Source organism: Elephas maximus, chromosome 3 (assembly GCF_024166365.1).
Source record: "Elephas maximus indicus isolate mEleMax1 chromosome 3, mEleMax1 primary haplotype, whole genome shotgun sequence".
NCBI lineage: Eukaryota > Metazoa > Chordata > Mammalia > Proboscidea > Elephantidae > Elephas > Elephas maximus.
Window position 1 is genome coordinate 200,036,423 of NC_064821.1, and position 19,732 is coordinate 200,056,154.

The window sequence follows — 19,732 nt, forward strand, 5'->3', positions numbered from 1 at the left end:
AAATTTCAGAGTGTCTATCAACCCTCCGTTTCTCTATTAGACTTAGTTTTTTCCAATTTTTCCTGCATATACCCACCCCCTTCTCTGACTTGTATGCTTTCCACTTCTCCATTCCGCATTTCTGCTTTTCTCCTCAGTCTTCCTCTGTCCAAACCCTCTGGTTGTGTACACAGATTGGTAAAGTATTTAAATCAAGATGGGCTAAAGTTCCAGGTGGGAGGGAAAGGGCTATAGTGGGGTCTTAGACACTTTTGAGGGGCAATTCATCACAGATACATCTCTGAACAGGGGTGGAATGAAAGATGGCAGATGTAGACAGCCTTCCCCAAGCATGAGAGTCACCTCTTTTCACCGATTAAGGCCCTTGATGAATGAAGGGCTGAGGCTTAAGCAACCAGACCTTCCAGCTCCCCTAGTTGGCCCTTCCGGGAGCCGCCCGTCTCTTAGTGCAGGAAGGGGAAGGGGCCAGAGCGAGGGGGAAGGCGTGGCAGGAAGGGGGGAACTGTGTGGTCAGGGAACTGCTCGCTGAGCCTGTACAGCTGCACACTGCTGTCAGAGCGTCCGGCCCGCCGCAGCTCGGCCCCCAGACCCCTGCCCAAGATGATTTCAGCAGTGCTCTTGCTCTTATTCCTTTTGTTTGGACAAGCAGGTGAGAAGGTTTGGTGAGGGACAGTGAGCTGGGCCCCTGGGTGGGAGTCCAGGGCATGTGTTGAAGGGCTGAGGGAGGGACAGGCACGAAGACTGGTAGTGGGCAGATAGGCACAGGGCTGAGGTGGGTGCCGAGACCCAGAGGCTAGTCCTATCCAGCCCATCCAGGGCACTAAAGTCTCGTAGTTCCCTCCTATCATAGCTCTTCTTGTCCTCTTCTTACCCGATCCCAGCCTTACTTTACTCTCTTAAGGATTGATAGACTTCTGAGACTTCGGTTTTAGCAGGGAAGGGGGACAGTTGTGTGACATGAAGGTCTGCTCTGGGGCAATGCTCCATTCCCCATGATCAGCATTTTCACATAGGATACCTATGGCCTTGTCCATTGGGAGCTGATTGCTAGCTGGTTAAGTAGTACAGAGTCCCCTTTAAGAAGTCAAGGGCCTGTCCTTGTGCTTGGGAGTGAGGCAAGGATGGTCAAGAAAAGCAAGTCACGATCGGGGTCGGTCGTTGCTTCTGTGGGTCATCACAACACCATTCTGTCAATATGCTCATATAAGAGTGGGGCAGCACAAAATGCCCTCTAGAGACCTTGGCATCAGCTGAGAAAGGCAGAAATGGGAAAGTCCCAGCGGCTTTAAGGCTCCGGTCACTCTGTTTAAGAACCCTCGCTTTTTGCTGTTGGGGTTGTCTGTGCTGGAAGTGTGTGTGTGTGCATGTGTGTCATTGTGTTTTGAAGGGGGTGGTGGCAGCTGGGTCCTGGAGGGGAGAGTTCGTAAACTTCGGGCAAACTGGGGAAATTGAAAGAGGGCGGCGGGGGGGGGGGGAGCTCCACCAGCCAAGCTATGAAGGCAGAAGGCTTCAGTTAGCCACCAGTTTGCTGCAATGAGATGAGGAGGGAGCAAGGGCAATGAGGCATAACGGAAAAAACACATGCTTTGGAGACAGAAAACCTGGATTTGAGTTCCAGCTCTGCCACTTAATTCTGTGACCCTGAATGAGTTACTTAACTTTTCCGAGCCTTGGTTTCGTCATCCATAAAATGGTGATGATCTTTTCCTCAGGGTAGTTTTGAGATTTATGCAATATCGTGTGTGAAAGAGTGTCATAGACTAAAAAGTCCTCTACAGACACCAGTTACACACCCATGAAGCTTTCTGATAGGGGCCAGGAGCAACCTCTGGAGTCCAAACCCTACTTGATTTTTTTAATTACACAAAACTTCCCCTCTCAGACCCAGAATGAGTAAATGAGTGACAGAGCAGGGTAGCGGGAGATGGAATCCACAGAACTTGTGGTCATTTCCTTGAGCTGGGCTAAGACAGTCCCCCAGCCTTGTGTCCCAAAACTTTGGTATCTCTTAAGACCTAGGAAAGCAGACCCCTCATTTTTACATATTTAAGTGTCTTGTGAGGAGACAGAAAAGATGAAGCTTGGGCTACAAGATGACCACCAATAACAAATTGCCCTCTCTCCCTTCCCCAGCACACATCCTTCCTGTCCAGCCCTCAGCCACAGGTCACAGGACTTAGCAGAGACACTCCTGTGGTTTCTGTGCTGAAATTTGTCACTGCCTCCCTCACACTCTACCCCTCTGGGCTGAGGTTTTGGATCTCAGCCCAGTGAGTGCAGATGGGTCCCTTGAGGGGGGCGAAGTACTCAATGGTGCCTGAGGAACCCACAGTACTAGAAAGTGAAGATTCGGGGTTCAGGGGGAAGTCCTTGACTCTTGGTACATATAAGTTCCATAGCAACAGAACCTTTCACACTTCTGAGACTGCCCCAAAGTGGGGAGAAGGGGGCTGGAGGGACCGTGGGGGATGGGGGTGGGAGGGGCAAGAGAAATAGGAGTCCAAAGGGGAAGGCAGTTTCTTCCCCCAGAGGACTCCCCTCCAGACCTTGTCCTACCTCCCAGAGCCCTTTCCCGTCTCTCCTCTGAGTGCCAGATCCTCCCTGATGCCCTGATACCCCATGGCCACCTCTATCCCCTCAGCCGCTTTGGGAGAGCCTCAGCTCTGCTATATCCTGGATGCAATCCTATTTTTGTATGGTATTGTTCTCACTCTGCTCTACTGTCGGCTCAAGGTAAGGCTGGGCCAGACTGGGATGAGGGCTGGAAGGGGAAGTGGGAGGATGGTGGTAGCATGGATTTGAGGAGCAGGAATAAGAGTTTCCCCACAGCGCAGTGGTTAAGAGATTGGCTGCTAACCAAAAGGTTGGCTGTTTGAATCCACTAGCTGCTCCTTGGAAACCCTGTGGGGCAGTCCTACTCTGTCCTATAGGGTCGCTATGTGTCAAAATTGACTCAATGGCATCAGGTTTGGTGCTTTTGGTTTCCCTTTGCATTTGGAGGGCAGGAGGATGGGCCACTAACTTCCCCTTTACTGATTTCCTTTCCTTCCCCCCCGCCCCCCGCCCAGATCCAGATGCGAAAGGCAATAGTCAGCCATGAGGTATGGACTCTCCCACCCCGGGGTGTCAGTTGTTTTTCAGACTTTCAGCCCTCGTGGACTCTAGCCTCAGGGTCTGAGGCCTCTTAACCTCCGAGAGGGCATATATGTCAGGTGCTGATCTGTTACCCTTCAGAGGCTCCCCTCACACCTCACCCTCGCCCACCCTACCTCCTAACGGAGTCATAGGGAAGAATCAAGAGCAGGGTGACAATAAGTATATGAGAGAATTGAATGTTGTGTGTCTATGTGTCCTTGTAGCCATATAAAAAAAAAAAAAAGCCATATAGGCAAGTGTATATTCATTTATGTCCCAGGGCATCCGCGTGTGCACCCTGTAGCTCAAGGGGGATAGCCATCTCTGGCCAGATACCTCCCTGGGTGGGGAAGAATGTGCTGGAGGGCCCTGAAGGAGGTGTGGGTCTCTAATGCCTTGTCCCCTTTTTCTCCACAGAAGACAGATGGCATTTACACGGTGAGTGAATCTGCCTCCCACCACCACTACCTCCAGTTCCAGGAAGTCAGCAGAAAAGAGTGGAAAATTGAGTGATCTTTGGAAGGGGTGGAGTCTGTGGGGGTAGGTGGGGGCTCTAGGATGGGCTCAAACTTCTGACCATCCTCTGACCCCCATCTCTAGGGCCTGAGCACCCGGACCCAGGAGACTTATGAGACCTTGAAGCATGAGAAACCGCAACAGTAGCTTTAGAATGGATACCATCGGGGACATCCTTCTGTCCCTAGTCCACCTCCCAGCGTATGTGGTTGGCATCCACACAGTTAATGCCACCTGACTCCACTCCCGTAATGACGCTTGCCCCTCATTAATGTTCACCAGTGGACCTCTTCCCTTTCAAAGACTTATGCCCAAATGCTGTTCATTAACATTCTAGTCTTGCCCCCTTGTCCTACTCTTCTCTTCTTCCCCATCTTCAACTTCTACTAAGCAATGCCATGACAGTTCCTCCAATAAAGCCAACATGGTCTGGGTTCTATTCATTTATTCATTTCCCATATATTCATTCATCCTCTACCAAGCCGTAGGCTGGACACTGAAGATACAGATTTGTTTCTTACTACACGCATCTACTTTTTTTTTTTTTTTAATGTGGGAAAATACGTATCATGAAAAATTTGCTGTTTCAATCCGAAGATACAATTCTGAGTAGAGCAGACTCAGTTCCTGACTTCACAGAGCTCATAGGCTAATGGACTTCTGGGCTATTTTGTTTGAATGAGGGATGAGTGTTGACTGTGGCTGGGGGAGGGGCAAGACTCTCAACTCCCCAGGTGACCTGGGATGGAGCTGGCACAGGCAGTGATGTGTTGAGAGTCTAGGCACATTTGGAGATATTAAAACCCAGTTGATTCTGACTCACAGAGACCCCATGTGTGTCAGAGTAGGGCTGTGCTCCACAGGGTTTTCAAAGGCTGATTTTTTTGGAAGTAGATCTATAGTTCTTTCTTCCAAGGAGCCTCTGGGTGGACTTGGACCTCCAACCTTTTAGTCAACAGTTAGCTGAGTGTGTTAATCATTTGCACCACCTAGGTTTTTTTGAAGACATTAGATAACTTAAAAAATGATTTATATGCCCAGGTTGGCCTTCTGTGTTTGGCAATTAAGCCAAGGTTGGGCTGTGAGGGAGTCTGGCTGCGTTCCCTAAGTAGTCACCAACCCAGGTTAGAATGGACTTCGGGGAGCAGTGTGAGGACAGCTCACAATGTACATGCATACGGGAATTAGCATAGATGAAAAAGCGAACATGCAGGATAGATGGTGTGACGAGGGCTGTGTGAAGCTCCTAATAAAAGTTTTTATGGGAACAGTGATTTTTCAGCAGACCCTGGGGCAAGAGGGGCCTTAGAAGGCCAGACAGGGATGGGGCTGGGTGAGGTAAAGGGGAACAAGTCCGATCCAGATGGGATGTCAATTCTGAGCACCTGGGCAGGTGGCCAGGGAATCCCTCTGGTCAGTGCCTGTCCTGTTCCCAGCTCTGCTAGGAGGCAGGATGGCCTAGAAGTATCTGAACCCCATCAGATGCTGCCAGTCCTGCCTCTGACCCAGGAGCCCTGTCAGAATGAGTCTAGCATCTACAAGCTTACCCCTGCCAACCCCCAGTGCTGGCCAATACCTTGTACTGCCTAGTGACTTAAACTTTTCAAAGTATTTTCCAGCTCATTGTACTATTTGATCATCCCACTAACCCTGTGAGGAAATTCAGGCTCTTTGAAGTTAATTAAGCTGCCCAAGGTCACCTTGCAAGTGACAAAGCTGGGATTCAGACTAGTATCTCTTTGTTCCCAGACATTTTGCCACACACACACAAAAAAAGGTATTAGGAAAGAGAAGAGGAGGGAAGTAATCATGACTGTTGACAGTCTTGAAGACCAGATTGAGGAGGTTGGTCAGTATAGGGAAGTAATTGGAGCTGTCTCCAGTGGGTGGAGGAATAGTGATTTCAGATCAGATATGAGAAATGAGCCAAAGCAGGGAAGCAGCTGTCTTAAAGGTAAAGTGGGAGCAAGCTTTAATCAGAAAATGCTTCACTTCCCTTGCCCTACATTTTGAGATTGTGACCCTTCTCACATCAATCTAGCCTGGTTTCCATTCCATTTGGATTTAATTGAGCTCCCAGAGTTTCTGTAGTCCCACCTATCTACCAAGTTGGATACATGTCAGGCCTCTAAATGACCACTGATAACTAATAGTTCCAGGCCAGTTCTAGCAGGGGAGGGATTTGGAATGGGTCTTCATCAGGCAGGGAGTCTAGCTGAGAGGTTTTAAGTGGAGGAATGAGGGCACCTTTTGGGAGAAGAGTAAACCCAGGCCTTTCCTTTTACTGTGGGAAGGGGAAGCGCAGAAGAGTTCAGAAGGGGAGGGAGGATCTTGGGTGATATCTGTGGGTTCACTTCTTGGAAGCTTTCTCTTCATAAAATGGCAAAGAGGAACTTCTGAGGGGTATCTTCATTTCCTGTGACCCCTAGGAGTCTAGGGATTCGGTTTGTGAGCCCTTCATTCCTTTCGTGGTTCCATGTTCAATGCAAAACTCTTTAGACTCCATGACAGAAGCCGTTCCCAGGCCTGTAGAGAGACTTCGTGGGTTTGGAAAAGAATGAAGGATCACAGGCATCCTCACTCTGTCGTTTCTACCATTAGTCTCTTTAACCCTTTCTCCACCACCCCCACACCAAAGTCCCTCTTCTTTTAGAATCAGAATCATATTTCTCTTTGTCCTTCCTCCTGCTCCTCCCCCACTTCTCCTACCTCCCCCAGTCCTTAAAACACACCAGGCTCACAGCTTGATTCTTCAGTATTTATTATAGAAAAGAGGGGTGAGTAGAGAGACGGGCTCTAGGCCTGGCTGGTGAGTGTTATAGGGTCTGGACACCTCACTTGGCGGCAGGCTGTGTTTTGAGATCCATGAACTTGTTCAAGAAGTTAAGCAGGTCTGTTCCAGCCTTCTTGACCAGGGGTGTCAGCTGCTCCTGCGTCTTCTCGAAGTAAGCCCTGGAAATGTGAGGGACTAGAGGTCAGTGTGGGGGACCCTAGGTACGGGAAGGGCCTTGTTGGAGGGAGGTCAGAGCAGACTGACCCAGGTCCCCAAACTCTAGTGCCTGGTCCATTTTGGCATGGCAAAACCTTCAATAGGGCAGAGGAATAGATGCTGAAATAGAAATTCAAGGCCCCATTTCTGCTGCTCCCAACTGTCCATGATGCTAGTGGGATCTATCGGGTCATGAAAGGAGTTTTCTCTTCTATTTATGCCTAATCTCCCCTAACCCCCACACTTGAGCTCAATCCTCCCTGAGACCTCCCATCTTCCCATTTTTCTCTCTATAGCCCCTGAACCCTTTCCCTGGAACTCACTTGGCCTGGGCCTGAAGCTCTGGGGCCTTGGTCTTCTCCACCAGGTCCTTGCCGTACTCGCTCATGGTCTGGAGGTACTGAGAAAATAGGCTCTGCAGAGTTGGCTCCTCCGTCTGTCTCCGAACCAAGGCTCCTGTATGCGCGCAGGCACACACACACACACACACACACACACACACACACACACACACACACACACACATTCTTCTAAGTTGAGTTCACAGCTACCGAGTCCTGGTCTCCTGCCATACCCTCTGCCAATACCCAGTCTTAGCTCTCAGCTCCTTCCCCCAAACAGATGTCCAGCTCTAGGTCTTTGGGTGGGCTTTCTGGGCTTTAGAGAGGGAATAATCTTCCCTTTGAGCCTGAAGTTGCCAGACTTGGGCATAGGAGAACAGACAAACAGGTAGCTAGGACCATCAGCACCGTCTCCTCTGCAGGCCCCCCTCTCCATATCGTACCCACCTTCAAGGCTACAGATGGTGAGGAGCAGCACGGTCATTGCAAGCAGCTTCATGGTGGTAGCGGTAGGGAAGGTGGCCTGGGAACAGGATGGGAGGCATTGAAGACCAGTGGTCTTCAACACCTCTCCAGGGATCTCCTTACCTAGGTCTCCACTCCAACCTGGTTCCTTCCCTTTCCACAGTTAAAACCCCGCCCTCTTTGGATACTGCCCACACCTCCTGCTAACTTACCCTACCTAGTCAGTGTCTCTGTTCTTGATGTCTGTGCCTGGCCTGGCCGCAGAGGCAGTGGATATATACCTGTCTGCTTCCCCACCCCCTGTCAGGTGACAGGGATTATGGAGGGGCCCAGTGGGGCAGGGGCGAATGTTGGAGTAAACAAGTTGGAGAAGTGGGGGAGGAGAGAACAAACACACATGGGGACTCATGGTGGTGGGGTGAGAGGTAGGGGTGTGGGTCTTAGTGGAGGCCAAGAGGGTGAACTTCAGGCCTAGCTAGCATTCATTTTTGGGGGGAGGGGGGTTCTTGGTTAGCACTCCTTGGCTTTGAATGCAGCAGGAAACAAGAAAGCCTAAACATATAAGCCCTCGGCCCTTGGTATCTTTATTCCATCATGGGTAGATTTCATCTCTCCCACCCTAGCCGTCTTCATTACAACTTGGCAGATTGGTATTGGGGAAAGAGGAGAAAGAAAAAGGGAGTTCTAATTAGGGGTAGAGGTGAGGAGAATGGGGCTTAGAGGTATGGGGGCTAGAGTCAGAGGGCAGGTATGATTGACTCTGTCCCCTTTCTGAGTTAATGTGTAATGAGACAGGGGGAGAAAATATGGGAGCTCAGAATGACCCTCCTGGGTGCTGATCAGTGAGCACACCCTACCCCCAATAAAACAAATTCAGAAAGCAGCTCCTGTCTGGCTCTGGCAGGAGGGAAAAAAAAAAAAAAAAAAAGTTGAATGATAGATTTCTGCCAGGTTAAAGGTTGAAGGTCCCTGGCTGTTTGATCACCTTATCATTTCTAGGTAGTGGTCAGCCAATATTGAGTCAGCAGGGGCAACAGCATCCCTCTGGCCAAGGCCCTGGCCCTTGTTCCAGTTCTCATTGTGAGGGAGAGCAGAGGTACACTCCCCAGGCCCAGAGCATTTGGGCAAAATCAGCTAAATAGATAGAAAAGCATTCATATCTCTCACCCTCTTGCCCCAAAGCCTACTCCTTGAGAGATGGGGGTGGAGATGTGGGGGCTAGTGAGGAAGGAAGTGACCAAAGTCCAAGGAATCTTCTTCCATTCTCAATTATTCTCCTGTGCAGTGCTTAGTGAGAGTCATCCCGTCGATTTTCCCCTGGCCCTGGGGTGGAGGCATTTGGGGACCTGAGTCTGTATTCCTGGATTTTATTTGCTAACTTTGCCTGGGGGTTCATCAGGGAAAGAACAGTTAACTACCGGGGCAGCTGTTTCAGGGAATTGTTCTCTTAGATTTAAGGATGTAGCTTGCACCCGCTCCTCTCACACCCGTCCTCATTCCACCAAGAGGGCAAGATGGCCAACTGAGAGATCACACCTCCAGGAGGGATGTGTGTGTCTACATCTTGGGGAGAGCTGTTTGTGTGAGTAGTACTCATTTGGAGGTGTACTGTGGAGAGCTGTCTGGAGGACTCTCCAGGGATTCTCTATGGGGAAGAGAGGGAGGTATGAACCAGGGTTTGAAAGAAGTCTTCACAGTCATTCCCACCACCACCTTTCCCAGGACGCTAGACTCCAGGCTTCTGTTTCAGTTTTCTCAGGGTTCAAGAGGGAGCTTCAGTGGCCCAAGCTATGTGATGCTCCCCCTAGTGTATAGTACATTCACAGGTTTTGCCCGACCTTGGAGTGGCCGGGCAATCTAAGGCCTTCTACCAGAGTAAGTCTAAGGATCCACCAATCAAGTCTCGCTTGCTGTTGCGGTGCCGGGGTTGGAGCTCTCCAGTTTTGAGGCCTGTCACTCCTTTGCTTCCTCCTCTTCCATTGGCTCCTGGGAGAACAAGGCGGCCTTTTTACATCAACTGGGCGGGGCCCAATCGGGGGGTGGGGGAAGGGGGTAGGTTGGGTCTTTAGTTCTTTTTTTGCCCGGTTCCAAGATGGCGTTCGTGACCACGTTAAGAATGCAGTGTGAAGCCTCAAGTCTGCCATCACTCAAAATGGCCGCCCCCATCAAGATGACCGGGGTGTGCCGGGGGGAAAGGGGCAGCAAGATGGTCTGAGACGGTAAGGGCTACTGCTCCATTGCTAGCCTGGCCTGGGGATCTGGGAATGAAGAGTAGAAAAACTGGGAAGCTGGGTGAGGTCTGTGGTAGGGGCTAGGATTAGAGAGTGGAGGAGGGGACGGGGTGACAGGTGGGGGTAAGGGATCAAAGATGGGACTGTAGTGTGTATGGGGTTTAATCTCTCCATCGGTGCCCTCTCCTCCTACTATTCCAGGTATAGCGTCGGACCATGTGGAAGTTTCTGGGACTGGGGAGCCTGATGATGGGGGGTGGGGCCCTTGGGGGATAGAGGGAGCAATAGCGTTCTTTCCCAGGGTAACCCCGGCTCCTCCCCCTCCTCTGAGTTGAAATGGGGAACACATTGGGCCTGGCACCCATAGGGGCTTTGCCTCGCCGAAGCCCCCGCCGAGAGGAGCCTTTGCCCAACCCTGGGAGCTTCGATGAGCTGCACCGGCTATGCAAAGGTGGGAACCTGGCGTTAGGGTGTCTCAAGTTGGAAGGGGCAGAGGAGGGGAGGATCCTGAAGGCTGAGGATCTTAAAGATTCCCAGTGATGGGAACAGGAAAGGGGTGATCACACCTGGGCATCCAGCCTCAGGGAGGATCAGGTGCCAGAATAAAGTGGAGCATTTCCTTGCAGGACTTGAAAGGAGGTCAATTCCTCTAAAGTACTTCCTATGGGATTGAAAGGGGAGACTACCTCATGGGGTAGGGGTTCCTTGTCTGCACATCTGTACTTATGCTTTTCCTTCCCCTCATGGCCCCTTCAGATGTATTTCCAGCCCAGATGGAGGGAGTGAAGCTCATTGTCAACAAGGTTCTAAGCAGCCATTTCCAGGTGCTCCCACTTCTCTGACTCCTCCTTATTAGTTCTCCTTGCCTGTCCCTGGGTCCTCTTCTCCTTTCCTTTGTATTCCAGACTTAGCCATGCTATATGAGTCAAATGAGGGAGGATGTGGAGCTCTCTTTACATCTCTTGCTTGGACTTGTTGCTTTTAATTTGATGACCCTCAATGTATGTTAGGGTGTTTGGGATTCTTAAGAGGTCCTCTGGGTGGGGAAAAGATGGGATGGAGGATTGCAATGGTGCAGGGGTACTCTCTCTTCCAATGATTCCTCTTTCCTTAGGTGGCTCACACTGTGCATATGAGCGCCCTGGGCTTGCCAGGCTATCACCTCCATGCGGTCTATGCAGGGGACTGTCAGCTTAGCCCCACTGAGGTGAGGCCTTCACACACCTGGGGCATCTCCTTAAAGGCCCACCTGGGAGCCAGGTCTAGAGGAGGAGGAAATGTGTGTGTTATGGGGGAGAATGGGCAAGGCACCTGAATTCTATGTCTTATGAATGGCAGGTAAGGGAAACTTGTGCGAAGAGCCCAGAGTTTGTCTTTGTGGCTCCACCAGGGGGCGCCTGGGACTGTTAAGTCTTGGGGTTTAGGCTCACAAGTGCGGCCCAGCTCAGCCTATCTACCCTCGCAACAGGTGTTCCCCACTGTGGTAGGGGATATGGACAGCAGTGGCAGCCTCAATGCCCAGGTCCTGCTTCTCTTGGCAGAGCGGCTCCGAGCCAAGGCTGTCTTCCAGGTGATCCTGCCTCCATCCACTGAGGCATTTCCTCTTTCTTCCCAGTGAATGACCTGCACGGGGGACTTTGGTGGGAGGGGCAGAGGCAATAGTGATCTTACTGAGAGAGAGAGATTTTACTTCTTGTTCTCCCCACCCAGACGCAGCAGGCCAAGTTCCTGACTTGGCAGTTTGATGGCGAGTATCGGGGGGATGACTACACAGCCACTCTGACCCTAGGGAATCCTGACCTGATTGGAGAATCGGGTGAGGCATTGGGACAGGGTCCTTTTTACCTTGGCTGCCTGCTTGCAAATGTTGGCTTGTTCATCTGAACAGTTCAGGGAGTAGGAAAGGACTTCCTTGCGGGGCAGGGTTCCTAGGGAACAGGTCTGGATTTATCTCTATGACTGCCCCCTGACTCCATATCTCCACACTCCTCCACAGTGATCATGGTCGCTCACTTCCTGCAGAGCCTCACCCATCGGCTGGTGCTGGGGGGAGAGCTAGTTTACCACCGGCGGCCAGGCGAAGAGGGGGCCATCTTGACACTGGCCGGGAAGTACAAGGGTATGGGGTGAGGTGGTGTAGTGACAGGGAGGGGCAATTCTGGACTTTGCTGGGGTTTCTGACCTGTGTCCTACTACAATAATGTTCCTTTCCCCCCTCTATTTTGGTTTTTACAGCAGTACATTGGGAAGCTACATTGAATGTGGGGTCAGGCGGGGCCCATGCGAGTTATTACCACAGAGCAAATGAACAGGTGAGACTACTGATCTCATCCTCTACCCCAGGAAGACAGCTCTGCCCTTTGCCCCTCTGGACCTCCACAGGCCTTGCTGACTTACTGTTCTCCCTACCTACACTTCAGATACATTTTCATGAATGCCTTCATTCTGGGTGCTACTGATCCTCTGTCAGGACCTGTCTACTCTTCACCAACCCTGATCCCTCTCTCATCCTTGTCCATGATTCTCAGGTTCAGGTTGGAGTGGAATTTGAGGCAAACACAAGGCTACAGGACACGACCTTCTCCTTTGGTTACCACCTTACTCTGCCCCAGGCCAACATGGTGTTTAGAGGTGAGGATTATTGCAGTGACGTTTGGATATGTTGAGGGATTTGAGCGGTGGAAAGGGCAAGGAAGCCCTACCTTATTTCTGCTGACCCTTTTCTTCAAGTCTTGTTAACTAACCTATTTGGTGCTCTCTTCCCCAACAGGCTTGGTGGATAGTAACTGGTGCGTGGGTGCTGTGCTGGAGAAGAAAATGCCCCCCTTGCCCGTCACCCTAGCCCTTGGAGCCTTCCTCAATCACTGGCGCAACAGATTCCATTGTGGCTTCAGCATCACTGTGGGCTGAGGTTGTCCCCAAGCCCCCACAGCAGCTGGAACCTCTGAGTCAGGTGCCCTAGGGCCAGAGACTAGGCCCCCTTCCAGAGCCCACCTTGCCGGGTGACCTCTAGATCCCAGGAGCAGAGTGGGGACAGGACCATTCCCTCCTCAGAACTGAAGCTGTCACATGGACAGCTGATGGGGCAGTGGTTTAGGGCTCCCACCTCTACCACCAGCTCCACTATCATCTATCTCATGCTCTTAGGGCTTTGGACTAAGAGGGAAATATTAAGGGTATGTTGGGCTGATTATTCCCCTTTACTTCATTTCCCTTTGGATTAAAGCTGCTAGCCTCTTCCTCTCTGGAGCAGAAAATTATGCATGGGATTAGCTTCCCATCCTGTTTTCTAGCCTAGAGTTTCCCAAAGCTGGGAAAGAGGGGCTAAAGGGCTAAATCTTTGGCCTCAGAAAGCAGGGCCCATCCATTCCCAGAAGGAGGTTTACTTCGAAGCCCTGAGGCTACCTCCTTCCCCATCTCCTGTGCTTTCAGAGAACAACTTTGTCCCCACGGTCACTCCCCACTCCGCTGTGACAGCATGAAGAGGCAGTTATTGCTTTAGTCTTTCATTGTGACCACTTGCCAGTATTTTCCCCTTCCCAATCCAGTGTGTCCCAGGTGGGTTGGGGAAAAAGGTGACCCAGGGCCTCAACTACAGATCTCCTGGAGCAGTGGCATCATGGCGAACAGCCCCTGGATGTGTTGGATTTGGTACCCATATGCGTCGTTAATGCTCCGGAGTTCAGCCAATAGGCCCAGCAGCTTCGCATACAGAAACCTTTGGAAGAAGTGGTGGGGTCTCCAGGTAAAGAGGAGAGTCATAAAGGCAGCTGGTAGTCTTGTCCTGAGGCCCCGGTCCCTCTGTGGAGCTAGTGACCACTAGAGAAAATCATGCTCTGGTATGACAAATTAATCAAAGCTTCCAAAGGTGCCCAAGGAAGCCTCTGTCTGACATTGTCTTCTGTCACCACGCTCATTTCCCCGTGAATCCAGAGCTCTGAGGGCCAAGTGTGAAGAGAGCCCCGGACTTCAGCCCCAGCCCCAGAACTTCAGCTCTGTAGAACCTGAGGGTCTGGCCTTCTAGAGCAGGATCTAGAAGGTGGGTGTGTTCTATGGTATAAAGAGTCCCTCTTCTGGCCAAACTGGCTCATTGAGGAATGAACAAAAACAAGAGTGGAGCAAACCTCAGAGCCTGGATAGATCATAGACTGTTGAGCCAGTGACTGGTTTTGGCCATGAAACTGTGAATGACTGTAGTTTGAAAGGGGAATGAAAAATGAAAGGAATTGGCCCAACAGAGAGGAGGGCTAAGGAAAGAGAGGGAACAAGACTCTTGAAAGGCTGCTTTAATCTGGAGAAGTTGATGAATGTCATCAATCTCAGGAATGCTATTATACAGGGCCTGCGAGTTACTACTTTGCATCTCTACTGAATAAAAAAAAAAAAAAAAACCTGTAAAACGTGAGGTGAAACAGCGTCAGGAACAATTTGGATGGCGGAACTATGTGAGATGGGGATGGCCAGAGGGAAGGACTAGACCCCCAAGGGACGTGGTTTCCCAAAGGAAGGGACAGAAAGAGATTCATCCTTAGCTTAATGCTCCCCTAGCTCCTTGCCCCTGTGTGACCTCCAAGCGCCCAGTCTCCCATCATACCGATTCCGGGGCATTGGCTGCTGGCCCTTGATGTAGCTTTGCAGAGTCAGCGCCATCTCCTCCTGCAGCTGGTCGATCTCTTCTCTCTGGGTAACCCCGGGTCGGTCTATGGAATAGGGAGCCGGGATGGACAAAATAGGGGACGGGGTGGGTCTGCACGGTGCCCAAGGGGGCTGAGGCTGGGATAGACCCACTCTGCAGGTTTAAAGGCTAGAAAGCTGGGGATGGATGAATTCAAGGAGCTGGGAGTTTGGGTAGTGGTCCTGGAGCTTCTAGGCCTTGGGGATGCTCACCAGGAGAGAAGAGGGCCATAGCAGCCATGAGCACATACTCGGGCTCCTGGAGTTGTAGTCGCCGCAGTGTCCCGTGGAAGCGGAAGAATGAGTCCAAAAACTCTACCTGGAACCCCACTGTGGGAGATACTAGGCTTAGTATCCTCCAAGTCACCTGACCGCCTACGATACCATGAGGACACATGCCCTCTGCTGCTCCTGGACCATCTCACCTTGGGCTCCATCTTCCATTGTGTAGCGAAGAGGTCCACAGAGGAAATTTTGTGTTTGGAGACAGAAAGTGGTATTGAGTGCAATGTGACAGATTTCCAAAGCTGCTCCCTTGAGAAGGGAGATCTGGTCCTCCATGGGCAGGGACCTTTGGGGAGCAGGAACCAAGGGCACTTGAGATTCTAGCCTGAACCTCAGGGAGGAGAGGAACTCCCACTCCTGGTTGAGACATTTACAAACAAAGCTGGGAATTCGAGGTCTGGTGCTTGGGAAGGCTGAGGGATGGGTTATTTTGGTCAATAACTTTTAGGGGGGTGTAATTTACTGGAGTATTTACTTCCTGAAGGTGATGGGAGGTCACTCACCGGAAGAGTGGCAGATCCTTGGTGAATTTGATGACTTGCTGTACCATGAAAGTGCTGATGTCTGCGAAATGCCTGAGCAGAGGCAGCTCAGGGGCCAGGGTGGGCAAGGGCTGGTGATGGATGAACAAGTGAGCTGGAGGCTGCAGAGATCAGAGCATGAGGCCTTGGCCCTAGGGCCTCCCTGGCCTTATCTTGGAAGGATTCTGGGCTGAGAAGCCTGCCCAGGCTGGGGTTCTGGAGAAGTCCTGTACTCAAATTGGTGCCTGGCACATGGCCCTTTTCCCTCTGGCTAGCTTCCTTGGAACCCCTTTTGGTCACACTCCAGCCCAAATCCTGCAAATGCTTACTCTGAATCGCACAAACTGGTCAAACACAGTGCCAATGTGGCGAGTGTGGGCACCCAGGAGTATCTGGACCAGCTTCTTCTGTTCCTTACTCAGGTGCACAGGTGTTCGTTCTGCCCGCCTCTGGGCCTGTTTTGCTCGCCGCAATGCCAGGGCTTCTGTCGACAGGATCACTGTGCCGGGTAAGAAACATGACAAAGCTGTGCAGAGCAGCAGAGAGCACTTCTCTTTACTAGCTCTGGGCCTGGGGTCCCTCGGTCACCCTGCACAATGGAGAGAGGAGGGAGGAGGGTTCCTAGGGCTTCCTTGGCCTCTACTGAAGCCCTAGAGGCTCCTGGTGGCAGGAGATTCCTGTATACTGGACCAACCTGTGAGGCACTGCAGCAGAAAACAATGCCCTGTGGGAGAGAAGGGAAGGGTGGAGAGCAAAGCAGGAAAGTTGAAAAGGAGATGGTTGGCCTGTGAGTGGACGTGGAAGGCGGAAGGATCTTGATACCTAAAACATAGCATATAGCATAGCACTGTAATTTCAGTGGTTCCTAGGTTAAATATCACTGGATGAAACAACCTAGTGGGTAGCTAACTAAACCGAAATCTATGGCCCATCAAGTTGATTCCAACTCATGGTTGATTCCCACTCAGTGAACTGCCTCATGGGGTTTCCAAGGAGCAGCTGGTGAATTTGAACCGCTGACCTTTTGGTTAGCAGCTGCAGCTGTTAACCACTGTGCCATCAGGGCTCCGTGGGTAGAAAGGGCAGGTATTATCCATATTTTTCAGAGAAGTAATTAGGCTTAGAAAGAGTCCAGAACAGATCCCAGGTCACAAAATAAATGATGTAGATTGAATTCTAACCAAGATCTTTTGACTTCAATCATTTCCTTTCGACTGCTCCGTATGAAAAGATAGTGTGATGTCATGGCAAAAACAAGAGCTTGGGAGTCAAGTGTGATGTCATGGAAAAATAAGAGCTTGGGAGTCAGACTTGACTTTGAATACTGGCTCATAACTTTTTAGCTGAGTGAACTTGGGTAAATTAACTTCTGTGAGTCCCAGTTACATCATATTTTGGGAGCATAGCATGGTTACCTGGCACAGAGAAAGCATTAAATAAATTAATTCAACAACTATTGAGTACCTACTAGGTGATAGGAGCCCTGGTGGTACAAGTGGTTAAGTGTTTGGCTGCTAACCAAAAAGTCAGCAGTTCGAATCCACCAGCCACTCCTTGGAAACCCACTGAGGCAGCTCTACTCTGTCCTATAGAGTTGCTATCAGTTGGAATCAACTCAATGGCAAATGGGTTTGGGTTTTTTTTTTCTTTTTTTTGGTACTAGACGACAGGCCCTATGCTCAGAGGACAGAAGAGGAAAAGCAAGCCATATGAATAGCTATGGGAAGAGCCTTCCAGATAAAGGAAATAAAAGAGCAAGTGCAAAAGCCCTGGGGAGAGTGTGCTTGGTGTGTTTGAGGATGTCAAGGAAGTCAGTGTAGCTAGAATGAATCCAGCAAGGGGGAAGAGTAGGAAATAAATTTTGAGAGGTGGCGTGGGGGAGGTAGGTCATGTAGGCCCTGAGATCATGTACCCTAAGAGAGATGGAGAGCCATTTGAGGTTTTGAGCAGAATAGTGACATATCTGACTTGTTTCAAAAAACTTACTCCTGCTGCTACGTGGTAAATATGCCAGGACAATGAAGGACAAAGTAGAGACAGAGTCAGTGGATTCATGGGATGGTAGGAGACCACTTACTGTCCTTCCTCATGCCAGCATTTAGGCACTTCTGCAACCTACAGGCTGGGCAGTGGCGCCTCTGGGCCTTGCTGACCTCACAGCTTCCATCAAAGGAGCAGGCGAGACCAGTGCTTTTGCTGGCTGTTCGTCTGTGAGAGACAGGCATTGTTAGGGATGGGGATGGCAGTGAATAAGCAGGTGGATATGTGAGGGCCTGACATGATCTAAAAGGCCTGGGAATCTGGTGACGTGGGCTAGTCTGGGCTGTGCACAAGGGTCCCCAAGGGTGGTTCAAGCATTTCTGTGGGGGCACAGTAGACATAGTTCTTAGCTCGGTGCTTTGTAGGCAGTGGGTGCATGATAAATACTATTGACTAATGAGGTGTGTCCGTAGGACAAATGTTTGGCCTCCTCTCTGTTATCATGCCACCTGTTTATACAGTATTGGGGTTGGCAAGATGTGGCACGCAAGTCAAAGGGTAACTGGGCTCTAGGATGCAGGAGAAATGTAGCTGGATAAGCTCAGGCATGTTTCAGGGCTCAAAGGCTGATTGACATGCAGTTCAGGGGTTATTTCTTTTGGGGAGGAGGCTCTCACCTGAAGAAACCTTTGCAGCCTTCACAGGTCAAGGCATGGAAGTGATAGCCTGTGGCTCGGTCCCCACATACCACACAGTTCCTTGGGTCATCATCTTCCCTGACCATGGTCTCAGGTGTTGGGGTGGCCTCACAGACTCCTGAATGTGGGTAGGGGGGCTAGCAGTCAGTTCTGGGTGACCCTTGGCCCTCTTCTCCCTTCTGCAGACCCTCTTCCCAAACCTGCCCTGGGTCTGACCCCCAGCATTACCGCTCCTTTATCATTTTTAGTTTCTGGGCCCCAACAGATTTCCTACCTGCTCTTCTTAGGCAGCACATCACCTTCAGGTCAAGGACCTGGAATGGGATGTCTCTCCTCTACCTCTCACCCCGGCTCTGCTCTCCCTCTGATCTTAGGAGCTGCCAGTGTTGGAGTTAGTGATTAGGGCCCTCAGTACCTGAAAAGCAAGGGACGTCCGTTGTCTGTGGCTTCCAGTCGCTCTCAGTGAGTGCCTGGGCTGGGCACAGACTCTGGACCCAGGGCAAAGGCCTGGGGGGCGGGGGGCGGGGGGGAGGTTTTCCCAGCGTGCACATGGTGCTGGTTGCTGGCGCATGGGGAGGAAATTTGGTGGGTGAGGCCTTCATGACTCATTAGAAGCTGCTCCTTATCAGACCCATTGAGGTTTTCCCTACTATTGAGCTTCAAGCCTATATCTGCAGCTTCCTCCATATGAAGATACTGTACAAGCTGGAAAGAGAGAGGGAGAGACGGCAAGCTTGTTCACTTGTAGTATGTCAAGAGTAAAATCATAGCAGTAACTATTGCACCAGGATCCCAAAAGGAAAGCTTTAAAAAAGAGACTGGGGTCTAATTAAGAGCCTATGTAAAGAGCTAGAAGGGGTCCCAATTCCTAACTAGGGAGGGCTGAGAACTAAATCAGAGTAGCCTCTAATAAATTAGAGGTAGTTGGGGTTGTTTTGGAACCCTTCAACCAAAGCTGGTTTCATGGGCTTGTGACCTCAAAAGTGTTCCATAGTTGTTTTAATGCTCTGCTGTTGCCATCTTGAAATTCTTAAGTTTTGAACAAGGGGTCCTGTACTTTCACTTTTCACTGAGGCCCACAAATTATATAGCTAGTCCTGTCTTGGACCCAAGGTGAAGGAATCAGGAACGTCTAACATGTTTAAGAATCAAAAGCAGGAGTCTTTATTGGGGTCGTAGTGCTCCATTGACACACACACACACGCGCGCGCGCGCGCACGCATGTTTTTTCTCTCCTAACATCTATAAATACAAAAAAGCAATTTTAAAAGCCCTTTGATGTTTGGGGGGCGGATAACGTGTTCCAGAAATCTATGTTGGATAAAGCAGGTCAAGGAAGCAGCGCTTTTTTTTTTATTATTGCGCTTTAAGTGAAAGTTTACAGATTAAGTCAGCCTCTCATAAAAAAATTTATATACACCTTATAAAAAATTTTTTTATATACACCTTTCTGTATCCTCCTAGTTCCCCTCCCCTGATGAGACAGCACACTCCTTTTCTCCACCCTGTCTCCCCGTGTCCATTCAGCCAGCTTCTGTCCCCCTTTTATCTCCCTTCCAGACAGGAGCTGCCCACATAGTCTCATGTGCCTACTTGAGCCAGGTAGCTCACTCCTCACAAGTATCATTTTCTATCTTATAGTTCAGTCCAATCCCTGTCTGAAGAGTTGGCTTTGGGAATGGTTCTAGTCTCGGGCTGAGAGAAGGTCTGGGGACCAGGACCTCCAGGGTCCTTCTAGTCTCAGTCAGACCATTTAATCTGTTCTTTTTACAAGAATTTGAGGTCTGCATCCCACTGCTCTCCTGCTCCATCAGGGATTCTCTGTTGTGTTCCCTGTCAGGGCAGTCATCGGTTGTAGCTGGGCACCATCTAGTTCTTCTGGTCTCAGGCTGATGTA

General features: G+C 50.5%; 4 protein-coding genes across 10 annotated transcripts; 2 read left to right on the forward strand and 2 right to left on the reverse strand.

The window, feature by feature from the left end:
- Positions 1–499: 499 nt before the first annotated feature.
- On the forward strand, positions 500–4,094 carry FCER1G (Fc epsilon receptor Ig). Of its 2 annotated transcripts, none has more exons than XM_049881045.1 (5): positions 500–649; positions 2,642–2,733; positions 3,069–3,101; positions 3,553–3,573; positions 3,736–4,094. In XM_049881045.1, exons 1-5 carry the CDS (start codon positions 601–603, stop codon positions 3,796–3,798), a joined length of 258 nt encoding a protein of 85 aa, XP_049737002.1. In that variant the 5' UTR covers positions 500–600; the 3' UTR covers positions 3,799–4,094. The 2 variants fall into 2 exon arrangements, with proteins under 2 accessions (XP_049737002.1, XP_049737003.1); XM_049881046.1 differs by having other exon boundaries at positions 519–649; positions 2,564–2,733.
- Positions 4,095–6,485: 2,391 nt separating this feature from the next.
- Positions 6,486–7,480, reverse strand: APOA2 (apolipoprotein A2). The gene is made up of 3 exons (XM_049876035.1): positions 7,429–7,480; positions 6,964–7,096; positions 6,486–6,603 (listed from the first exon to the last, which is right to left on the reverse strand). Exons 1-3 carry the CDS (start codon positions 7,478–7,480, stop codon positions 6,486–6,488), a joined length of 303 nt encoding a protein of 100 aa, XP_049731992.1.
- Positions 7,481–9,574: 2,094 nt separating this feature from the next.
- TOMM40L (translocase of outer mitochondrial membrane 40 like) lies at positions 9,575–13,261 on the forward strand. 4 transcript variants are annotated; one of them, XM_049881050.1, is made up of 10 exons: positions 9,575–9,665; positions 9,879–10,128; positions 10,434–10,501; positions 10,792–10,884; positions 11,146–11,247; positions 11,388–11,493; positions 11,674–11,796; positions 11,913–11,989; positions 12,206–12,308; positions 12,448–13,261. In XM_049881050.1, exons 2-10 carry the CDS (start codon positions 10,014–10,016, stop codon positions 12,585–12,587), a joined length of 927 nt encoding a protein of 308 aa, XP_049737007.1. In that variant the 5' UTR covers positions 9,575–9,665; positions 9,879–10,013; the 3' UTR covers positions 12,588–13,261. The 4 variants fall into 4 exon arrangements, with proteins under 4 accessions (XP_049737007.1, XP_049737010.1, XP_049737011.1 ...); XM_049881051.1 differs by having other exon boundaries at positions 9,593–9,665; positions 9,979–10,128; XM_049881053.1 differs by lacking the exon at positions 11,674–11,796.
- A 4-nt stretch (positions 13,262–13,265) lies between these two features.
- On the reverse strand, positions 13,266–18,282 carry NR1I3 (nuclear receptor subfamily 1 group I member 3). Of its 3 annotated transcripts, none has more exons than XM_049881049.1 (9): positions 18,110–18,265; positions 17,815–17,953; positions 17,235–17,365; positions 15,487–15,656; positions 15,140–15,279; positions 14,777–14,922; positions 14,565–14,681; positions 14,272–14,377; positions 13,266–13,395 (listed from the first exon to the last, which is right to left on the reverse strand). In XM_049881049.1, exons 1-9 carry the CDS (start codon positions 18,129–18,131, stop codon positions 13,266–13,268), a joined length of 1,101 nt encoding a protein of 366 aa, XP_049737006.1. In that variant the 5' UTR covers positions 18,132–18,265. The 3 variants fall into 3 exon arrangements, with proteins under 3 accessions (XP_049737006.1, XP_049737004.1, XP_049737005.1); XM_049881047.1 differs by lacking the exon at positions 13,266–13,395 and adding an exon at positions 13,888–14,042; XM_049881048.1 differs by lacking the exon at positions 13,266–13,395 and having other exon boundaries at positions 14,199–14,377; positions 18,251–18,282.
- Positions 18,283–19,732: the final 1,450 nt, after the last annotated feature.